Consider the following 10,460-nt stretch of genomic DNA (forward strand, 5'->3'; position numbering starts at 1 on the left):
AATTAAAATAAAATAAAATGCTTGAAACTTCTAGATTTTTTTTTACACAGAAGTAGGCCACATAGGATTCATTGTGGTTCTTGTAATGCTGCAAAAGTGACCACTGCAAACTAATAATTACAACATTAAATTACAAATGACAGGTTTCCAAACATTCCTCTAGTTACACCAAACCCAATGCGGTAACCCAATCTCACAGAGAAACCCGAGCCTCGGTGCCTACCCTCTCAGCCACAGTTCTGACAGACAAGATGCTCGTCCCATAAAGGTTCTCATTGAACTGGCCAGCCTCAATGAATTTATTATCCTGAATGTCTTTCTCCATTTGTTCTCGTGATCCCACAAAGTGGTAGTCCTGGCCGTCCATCTCGTTCTCTCGCCTCGGACGAGTTGTATCTGCAGAAAGCGAATGGAACAAGTTTATTTTTAAATCCCAGGTGGTATGATTCGTTGCATTGTCTGGATCTGCTTGTTGCTGTGAACTCACGGGGCACACAGGAGCCAAACTTGTGGGGAAACTCAGAGATGAGGTCATCATTTACTCGGTCCTTCATGGGGCCCAGTATGATCACAGGCCTGGTGTAGTGGACTGCATTGGAGACAAAGATCTTAAGGTGAGGATACATGTAGAAATGTACAATGCATATAGTTTGACTTATGCTACACATTTTTAGTAGGGATGCACAATATATCGGCAATCCCATTGATATTGGCAGATTTTTGGCATTTCTTTATATATATATCAGCATTGGTCCGATGAGCCAAAATGGCCTGATGTCAACAGCCAATGATTATTTGTGTCTAGCTGCTGGTGTGTGTCAGGGCAGCCCTGGTGTGAGTGTGTTTTGTCTTTTGACAACTTTACATGCTAAAGTGGAGACGGTAATGTCTGTACGGTCCGAGTGTTTTTCACCGCGGAAAAATAAAAACGTTGGGGCACCTTGCAATGCGTGCAAGGTCAAAGTAATGTGAGGAGGAAGCCGCGTAAAATCCTTAACACCGCCAACTTGATCACTCATGTGAAGAACCGTCGTCCAGAAGTTCAAACAATTTCAGGAGCAAACTACTAGCCAGCAGCACAAACAGTGGCAGCCGCAGTCCACACGTTGGCGAGTGTGCGGGGAAGAGGGATGGAGAGAAAAACAGCGGAAAAAGAGAGATGGGGGAGTGTGTTTGTGTGTGTGTGCATATGTGGGTGAGTTATCAGAAACGCTAAAGCTGTGAATGTAGCAGCGCAGTGTGTGTACAGTTTATCTGTCGGTGTTACCGCTCCTCGAGACCCAAGCCAAGCTCCTGTGTCTTGCGCGATAGCTGCTGGTTAAAGAAAGGGAAGTGGGTTTGCCGGCACGGAGTTTGCGGTAACTCCAGCTCAGGTGTACCAACCAGCTATTCATATTTTCGTGACAAGCCGCTCCTCCAAGGTTTGCTTTAGTGATCTCGTCAACCCTGATTAGTCACAAAACCTAAACAGGATGTCCCTCGTTGTTATGATCCGAACTTTATCACATGTGTGCATTAAACTGGACTTTCATTAAGTCATACACTACAAATGAACTAAAACTAACACGGTTGATTACTTCAAGTTTGCAGCTCAGAAAACATAGGGACCTTGGTTTTACTTATAAATTCAATGTGGCACTGGTATATAATTTATTCTCCCCCAAGTAAAATAATTTTGTTTTTAGGGGTGAACGTCTGTCTACGTTAGCTAAAAGATACATTTATGGTAGAATCAAATGTCGGTCTTGTTTATTGTCTGTATCTCCAACAAATAAAAATTAAGTAGTTAAAAGTAGTACAGTAGAGAGACTTGGTGTTCTGTAATATGGACATCGTAATAATAATAAATATAGCACACACACACACACACACACACACACACACACACACACACACACACAATCGGCTAAAATTAAATATAGTGCATCCCTAGTTTTTATTTAGTTTAATCGTGGTAAAACACTCACTTTCCTGTCGAATGACGGGCTCATAGGAAAGAATCGTGTCCTCCTGTCCCTCTGGAATAGCACAAAGCAAAATCATCGGATAGTTTACATCTTATTTCAAGAAACGTCTTAAAAGTCCAGGCTGATAAAGTGCAAATGGGAATATTATACACATGTCATTTCACAGATAAACTTGTGTAAAATGTTAGTCATCTTTGTGGGCATGGTAAAACAAACCATGAGAAATTAAGGAGACTCACTCGAACTGCTTTCGCTGTCACTTGTGTTGGACGTCAGGCATTCTGCAAAAGCACAAGAGAAGGAGTTGCAGATCATTTAAAAAAGTAACAACAGAGCCACAAAAAAATAATAGTATGGGTGAAAATTATTTTTCACCTGCCTCAACAGCATTAGGGGTAAAGAAGCACTTGAAAAGAAAAAAAAAAAAGAAGAAAGCAGAAGTGTGGTTTGGCGTGGCAGCCATGCTCTTGCAATATCAGGGAAGTGGTTTTAGGTGCAAGCAATAGGAAATTAAGTGTTTCCTGTGACAATATCCCATATGACCCCCAACTCCCTGGCCAACGTTTCCTATTGCTAGATCTGTGCCTGTGGCAGCGGATTTCATATCAGGGAAAGACAAAGAAAACATACAGGCATTACGCCGTCCACAGGAGGGAGGCAGGAGCTGTCTGACTCAGGGGAACTGGAGGGACACATAGCAACACTCTGCTCTGGTGACAGATATATTCCAGCTCCTTGTGACCTTATCTGACAAATCTCAGCTAAACATTTATTGTAAAGACCCCATGAGACATTCAGAATAGGTGTAACGCTCTCTTACCATCCCTTAGGAATGCACAATGCTGTGTACTGTGAATCTGAGTTTGCGCGTGCGTGTGTGTAGTGCGTGTGAGCCCACACATAGGTCTGTGTGTGTGTGTGTCATGCTAAACAAGATGTGTGTGGTTTAGCATTCCCAGCTGGGTCTGCAGTGACAAAGCATTTTTCTCTGAGCTCAAGGGACAGCTGCTTGACACAGTACAACCACACACTTACTCAAACTCTTTGATCCATAAAAGTCATCGCTTAACCCTGGGAAGTCCTAGATGTCCCGACAGGTGAGAGCAGAAACAAGAGAAGAGAGCAGACAGGAAGAAGAAGAGGTTAGTGAGAGTTGGGGCAGAGAGGAAGACGAGTGCTGTGTAGTGCTCGCCAGTCCCACTGACACATGGCGCTGTGCTGTACTCATTAAGCCTGAGCCCCACTTTGTTCATAGTAAGCCACGGCCTTTCAATTACACGAGTCCAATCCCATTAAAATGGGATTTTGACCTGTTAAGTGTTAAAGCTTCAGTCCAGTTAATAAGATTCTTCTTGTTGTGGGTCAGAGACTGACTGGAGAATTGATCAGGACTTATACAAGGAGTAGCATCACGGTGTAAGAAGGCCAGTGTGTTAATGCAGCCGAGCACACACATACACACACACAGCTGGTAGCACACACTCGTCTGGAGCCCATAGACAGATGCACAGACACACCAGAGAGAGAGCCCCACATCTCCAGCCTGATGCCGGCTCTGCATGTGGGGCATCTCTCTGGGACAGTGAGAAAGGGATGAGTGATGCCATCACACAAACCATCCCTGGAGGTGAGCGGAAAGATGAAAGTTGAGAGACAGAACGGAAGCATGAAGGGGATAGGATGAAAACAACACCACCCCCCTCGATCACACAGCTGGTACTCACGTTCAGACTCCACCAACTCCTGTACAATATTCTCCTTGCTCTTGTAAAACGGGAACTTGCGTGAGAGGTTGAAGCTTTTTTTGCGCTTTACTTTGACTGGCTGCTTGTCGATGTGTGGGTGAGAAGGGGGGGGGAGGGGGGCAACGAGAGGGTGAAAACAAAAACAGAATGGGTTTCAATGAGGGTACTTAACATCCATGCAAAAAAACAAATGAAATGCAAAACAATGCACATCAGATAATGAAAATGAGAAGCTGGGTGAAAATGAATGGCATATCAATGAGAAATAAACAGGAGTCCGTTTGCCAACTTAAACATGGGCCATTTTCATTCAACTGAATCTGCTTGCATTGTAGATGATACAGACAACATTTACAGCTGATTTATCCATCTGCAAATCACATCTGACAGATCAGCCTCTGACAAACATGCAGACATTTTGTAAGAGCTGTGGAGGTTCCAGGGCCCTCACAGCTCCACGGAGCTTCTGTGTAATCTATACAGTAATATGAACGCTTTTTGCGCTCGCTTCAGTGAGCCGGTGCTGGTCTCTTTCCCACACTCAGGTGGAAGTAGGCCATCTCCCTGGGAGCCCAGCAGCAGCTCTGAAGGCAGCCTCTCTGGCACCAGGGCAAGGAGCAGCTGGCCCTCTACACTTACCCTGTTGGACTCAATCATGCCTGTCCTGGCGTGGAACTTGACTGTTTTTAACCTAGCCCGCTCTTTCTTCTCAACTCTGGGGGGGGGGGGGGAGAAAGTGAAAGGGAAATAAGTTTAGGCTGGGCATGAATGGTAGTAGTCACATTAGCTTTGTCTGGCACACTCTGAATGAAGCGTGAGTGTACCTTTTCTTGCTCGGAATGACCCCAATCTGCTCGCTTTCTCCATGTGGCGTGACCAGCCTCGCCTGCCACCACTCGTCATCAGAAGCGTTTATGACATGAAGGATATCCCCATAAGAGAAGCTCAGGCCTTGGCTGGGCAGACAGCTGTCCCTCGTTCGATCATAATCAAACAAAGCTCTGCAAAAACAAAGGCTTGGGTTACACTCCTTCATTCCTTTTATCTTCAATTTGTGTGTAGAGATTCCACATGCACCAAGATCAAATTACTTCACACGTGGCACAAAATGGCTGCTATGAACTTCCTGTATTACATTATTCTTTGCTTATTCAATTATTTTACATTTCTTGCATGTGGGCTGTGCCTGTACTATTATCAGCAATTATGTGGAAAAAATAAAGACAATGTAACACCTGGTGAATGTCATCTTCTGTCTGTGTAACCATACAAACATAAGATGGAAAGCAATGTCACATCTCATTTCTGACAACACACAATTTAAGCATATTGTTCATGAGCTTCCACTTAATGACTGCCGTTAGACACAGCTACATACTTTCCACAGCTACATACTTTCCACAGCTACATACTTTCCACTACAGACGTTCACTGTTTATTGTTCTGAGTGCGTCACTATCTTGTCAGACAGGTAAACCCAGTAATTTCTACAAAGGTATTAACACCTGCTTTACAGGTTTTAACTTTACTTGACCTAAAAGCCTAGATCTACAGGTCATATACCATGGTCCAGTGGCCGATATGTTGTGGCCAAATACTCCCCCCCCCCCCCCCCCCCCCCCCCCCCCCCCTGCCAAGTTAAAGCTTTTGGCTGAATTATTCCTGCCAACTGAAACTGCAGCTGGCAATGTGCTACTGAAACGGTCATGGTGCAATCTAAGCTTAACTGCTTGTGTGCTTAACAGGAAAACAAGGGCACTTTTCACACAGGTTGATGAGTGTTAGCCAAATTCCTAACCTTAACCACCTTGGCACACTTAGTGAGATTTTTCCCAAGAGTATGTGAGCACATGTGACCAGATTAAATTTAAGAATACGTTAGAGGCCCAACACCTCTGCATTCCTGAGGCTAGGCTGGGAGGACATGGAGGCTCTTGCATCACCTGGCTGGCTAGACAGCTTTCCCAACATAACTGTCGGCTTTATCACCCTCACAGGAGCTGCCTAGGCTCTTCATACTTCATAGGAGCCAGCCTATAAGAAAGTCGTGAGTCGGACTGGTTAACACTGCTCTCTCTACAGCAGGCGTCTGATGAGATAACACCTTTGGATACTCTTTGATATAACAGTGTAAGGTCCACTGCTGTTGAACTTAGGCTAAATAAATCTAGTAATGTAAATATTAGGCTTAGGTTGAGAAAAGCACATTAGTGCTTCAGTAGGAATATGGTGAAGCCCTTGAACCATTGAGTTACATCACACAGTCCTTTCACCTTGACCCCTATGAGTCCTGCTTTTATGTCAGCAGAAGGATGCCACCTGTTTTAATTCCTAAATGAGCCTCAATCCAGTTTGGCAACCGTCCCAAAGTGTCATAACACAGGTCCCTTCAACGTGCCCCGCTGTAAATCTACATCGAGCAAAGTAGAGTCAATGTCATTTGTGGCATTAAAACAACAACAGGGGATGCCTGTCCATCGCCTTTATGATGGTGATGAATTGTATCAACCCAATGCCTTAGATTAAATGTCACCCTATAAATAGCGCAGTGTGAAGAATCATGTTTTATCTTATAATCTATGCAATATCTTCTCCCCCACAGGCAGGTAGAGGTTTATTAAGCAAGAGGGACTACTTTGACAACAGATCGTAGAATATCATGTTGCTTGGTGAGTACAAGCATGACTTTGTGTCAGTGTGTTAATGTAAATGGAAGTGTGTGTGTGTGCGCTCCATCTTTACCTGACATAGAGGGAGCGTTTCTCACTGGTGCGCAGGGAGCCTGATCCTGAGCTCATGCTGCTGTTCATCATCTGCTCCCTCAGGTCGTGGATCTTGGACTCAAAGCGACTATACTCTGCATTGGAGGGAACAAGCAAAACAAGCAGTGTCAAAAATAGGTCCTCGAGCATATATGCTGCCGGCCTTGGCTTAACAGTTGATACAACCATGGTTAAGGTGGTATTGAACATGTCGAATAAAGAGGCCAAAAGATAGCTGCTCTCGTTTTACTGGCAAACTGTTGGAGATCTCTGTGTCTCAGTTGGCACTGCAGTGAGCCGGAGTGAAGAGAGGAAAGGTTCAGCGAATCCTTAAGGCTGATTAATGACCCGGGGAACAGATGGTTTATCACAGATCTGCCTTACACATCCACTGATGTCTCATGTCAGGTAATTAATTACACAGATTAATTAAGTTCAACATGGGCTCTTTAGTGTGGTTTAAAAAAAGGGAAGGCCTCCAACAATTTCAAATGCATGACCATTTGTCATAGGTGTGAAAATCCAGTAGCTGCTCTGGAGCACAGGGATCATTAAATGAATCCGCCTGGACCTCCTCGTTAAGAATGCTCTCATAAGCCCGCTGTGCACAGCGAGCTCTGTGCCCAGGCTGCTGGAAAAAGCTAGGCCACCACAGCACACAGCACACGGCTAGATAAACTGAGCGGCAGATGCAGCTAGAAAAACAAGTAGGCTAGGTTGCTCATGTGATTACACAAAGGACAGCGTTTCCGCTGTATTGATTTTGTAGCGGCGGCCCGCCACGGTTAAATTTCTGCCGCCACGACATCAGAAATGGGCAGAAGCACAATGTAGTCGCGGTTGCCTTTTAAAATGTTCCTGCCGACGCAAGGCTGCTGCTCACATTGCAATTTGAAAAGTTCAGCTATTCTGAAGTCATTGGGCCCGTCTAGTTTAACTCCACATACTGTTGTGGTGGTGTAGTTTATTGTGAAAAAACGTTCATTTTGTTCTGAGTCGACTATTAAACGGACACCAAAAACGTCACCACGGTGGTGCCTATCCGTTGAACATTGTCAGCTCATCGTCCTGATGTCAAACATCTGGAAATAAAACAAATGGGGGGGGGGGGGGGGGGGGGGGGGGGGGGGGTGTTTGGACAGACCTGCCCCTAGGGCTGGGCGATATGGAGAAAATCAAATATCCCAATATTCAACCAAATACCTCAATATTGATATTTTAGTATTAACTATTGGTCCTTTCAAAAAATATTTACACAATGAGATTTTTTTTAATAAATAATCAACAGTATTGTGGATATAATGATTAAGTGGGTAAAGGCTAATAATAGAACAGCTAGAACAGTCTGGTAAGTTCATAAAATGACATCAATTTACTGTAATCTAACCAGGAAAAGACAACACTTATGTGATATTACGATTTCAAAAATCTAAGATAATATCTAGCGTCACATCACAATATCGATATAATATTGAGCTCTATCTGCTCTACCTGCCCCTACTGCTAAAACAAATCCTCAAGGAAACACTGAAGGAACTGTTAGGACCACACACCACCAACAGCAGCAGTGTGAGCAACCAAATTTGGTTTATATCCAATTGTTAAAATATTCTCTACACTGCAGAAAGTAATCACAGTTAGAATCAGGTTGCACAGCTGCGCTAAGGAATTGAGCTGTATGCAATAAACAAGAATCTCATTGTTTATGGCATGCAATAATGTACGCTTTAACTTCAATGACGACATAGCTATATCTTGATCATAATTAGCCTATAAACGAACCAGTGAGAGAGAGTATTTATCCATATTTATTCGACACGTCATTTTTGCTGCCATGCCTTCAGGGCTCGACTCCTACCTTACAGCTTAATCGTCCATAGCTGGCAACACTTCCTGTAACGTGCACAACAAGAGATCAAAGTCCAGAGTCTGTCCAGTAAGCCCACAATTAGCCGCAAAAAAACCCGTCTCCAAATATTTAGCAGAAGTAGGAAAATTCTGCGCAGGTGCAAAAACAAGCTTCAGGTCGCTGTCGCTCGCTGAACTCTAACCTCCTACCGAAACCTACAGGGGATTCAAAGCAAACACACATCCCGCCCCAGGCATGGTGCCAGCTCTCCACCCTGGTCTCTGCTAAAAGGGTTAACAACACAACAGGGTGTCACTGCCAGGTGAGGTAACCAGACACCACCTGACTGCCTGTAACCAGGAGCAACGTCCTAGCACTCACAGAACAGGGACGGCACATCCGGAAACAAACAGCCATTCAGACTAGTCCACTTGGCTCTAAGGCACAGGACACAGAGAAAATGACAATGCTCTGCTTCACAATAACACCAACCTGAAAGGCTGGCTGAGAGCTGTGCCGGTGAGATAGCACTATGAGTAGCACAGGTGGAAGGGCTAAATCCTTTGCTTGTTCACATTCCTAACGTCTCAATGATTCATCTAAACACTGTGGACATTCAAGACGGAGCAGGAGGAGCACTGAACTACCATCAGCTTTAGGTCTCTTTTGGGAGTTAGATTAGGAATCATAAGCTAAACCATAAAATGCTGCCACGCCTTGCTGATGACGTCAGCATAGAGCAATTTCGTCGACACAGTCCTCTATTTACAGTGTATCACTTTCTGTGTAACAGAGTAAGGAAACACAGTATGATTAACCTCGGATCAACTTGCAGCACTTGCTTTCTTTACAATAAAATTGTATTCCATTCATTTTAAAGTGAGATGATAAGGAAGTTTACACCTGTTACATAGAAAAGGTAGGATACTCTCAGTACGACTGTTTTACTGGAGAGGGAGTATCGCGACAGTGCCACAGGAGAACAACACATTACACTGAAACCTAACTTACGTATCAACTGCTGGTTCCACATTATATCTATTGAGCACATGGAGTAACAGTATTGGAAATACATCTTTCAAATGTGTGCCTGGATTGTGAGGAAATCTGATCAGGAATACTAATACAAATCAACATGACGAAGTAATGTAAAAATCAAAGCCACAATTTTAACAGCAACCATTCAGTCCTCAGATCACTCACAAGTAGGGATGCAAATTAAATCAATTACTTAACTAATCCAAGCAACATTAATGAATTGTGATTGATTAGTTGATGCCTGATGTCATTAAAAATAGATAAAATACTCTTTAAATACTTGGAGGAGCTGCCCCTGAACAGCATTGTCCCTCGGCTGGATCACTGTTACGTGTCATTCCTCTCCTCATCTCTTCCCCCTTCATTTCCTGTCATCTCATTACTGTCAGATATCCAATCAAAACTTAACAAAAAGGGTGTTTTTACTTCATAGAAGTTGAAGAGGTGTATTATCTATAGCTACATTCACTACATCCCAAGTAAACTGGATTTTTACCTCGTAAATTGAACACCTGTGAATTAGAAATTAGAAATTAGAAAATGTTGGCGATTAATTGACAAACTATGCACAACTTGCCTTTTATAGAATATGTTTTGGATGGACATGCAGGGCACTCAAATCTTCACCTTATTCTTGTATCAACAGTTAGGGCTGAAAGCCACAGCAGCAAATTGCTTCTATAAAAGTAGAAATAGGGTAAATTATCTGATGACACAGCAAGTGTTACTGACTTTTATAAGAACATTATAATAGCTACCTGGTTAAGAATGATTTATATTTGCCATGTCCTTTAATACATTTTTGACTAATCTAACTCCTAACAGTGATTAACCCAACATCAATTATTCATTAACCGTACATCATTACTCACATGCGCACAGATGAAATTATGGAAAACAGGGATCCACAATTATTTACGACTAAACTCTTAACTCCCGTAAAGCACTTAATACACAAGAGCTAGCCTATATTTTAGGAGTGACCCACAGGAAGACAAGGCAGCTAATAGAAACTGGGTCTATTCTGTATCTCTCACTCTCAATGCGTGTCCTCATTAGTAGTACAGCTTCTTCTTTTTTTTTTTTTTTTGGGGGGGGG

The 10,460-nt window shown here is 43.3% G+C and overlaps 1 protein-coding gene across 8 annotated transcripts in view; it reads right to left on the reverse strand.

The window, feature by feature from the left end:
- The window catches only part of dlg3 (discs, large homolog 3 (Drosophila)), an 80,228-nt gene that overhangs the window by 4,506 nt on the left and 65,262 nt on the right, over positions 1–10,460 (reverse strand). For 6 of the 8 annotated variants that reach the window (XM_034883657.1, XM_034883650.1, XM_034883652.1 and 3 more), the window contains 8 exons: positions 6,455–6,569; positions 4,537–4,713; positions 4,352–4,427; positions 3,692–3,791; positions 2,207–2,248; positions 1,968–2,018; positions 488–589; positions 224–396 (listed from right to left, as the gene is read on the reverse strand). In XM_034883657.1, the coding sequence (XP_034739548.1) occupies positions 224–396; positions 488–589; positions 1,968–2,018; positions 2,207–2,248; positions 3,692–3,791; positions 4,352–4,427; positions 4,537–4,713; positions 6,455–6,569 (836 nt within the window). Of the gene's footprint in view, positions 1–223; positions 397–487; positions 590–1,967; positions 2,019–2,206; positions 2,249–3,002; positions 3,049–3,691; positions 3,792–4,351; positions 4,428–4,536; positions 4,714–6,454; positions 6,570–10,460 lie in introns of all 8 variants that reach the window. The other 2 variants (XM_034883653.1, XM_034883654.1) reach the window with 1 other exon arrangement.

Source organism: Etheostoma cragini, chromosome 10, assembly GCF_013103735.1.
Source record: "Etheostoma cragini isolate CJK2018 chromosome 10, CSU_Ecrag_1.0, whole genome shotgun sequence".
In the NCBI taxonomy this organism is placed as follows: Eukaryota; Metazoa; Chordata; class Actinopteri; order Perciformes; family Percidae; genus Etheostoma; species Etheostoma cragini.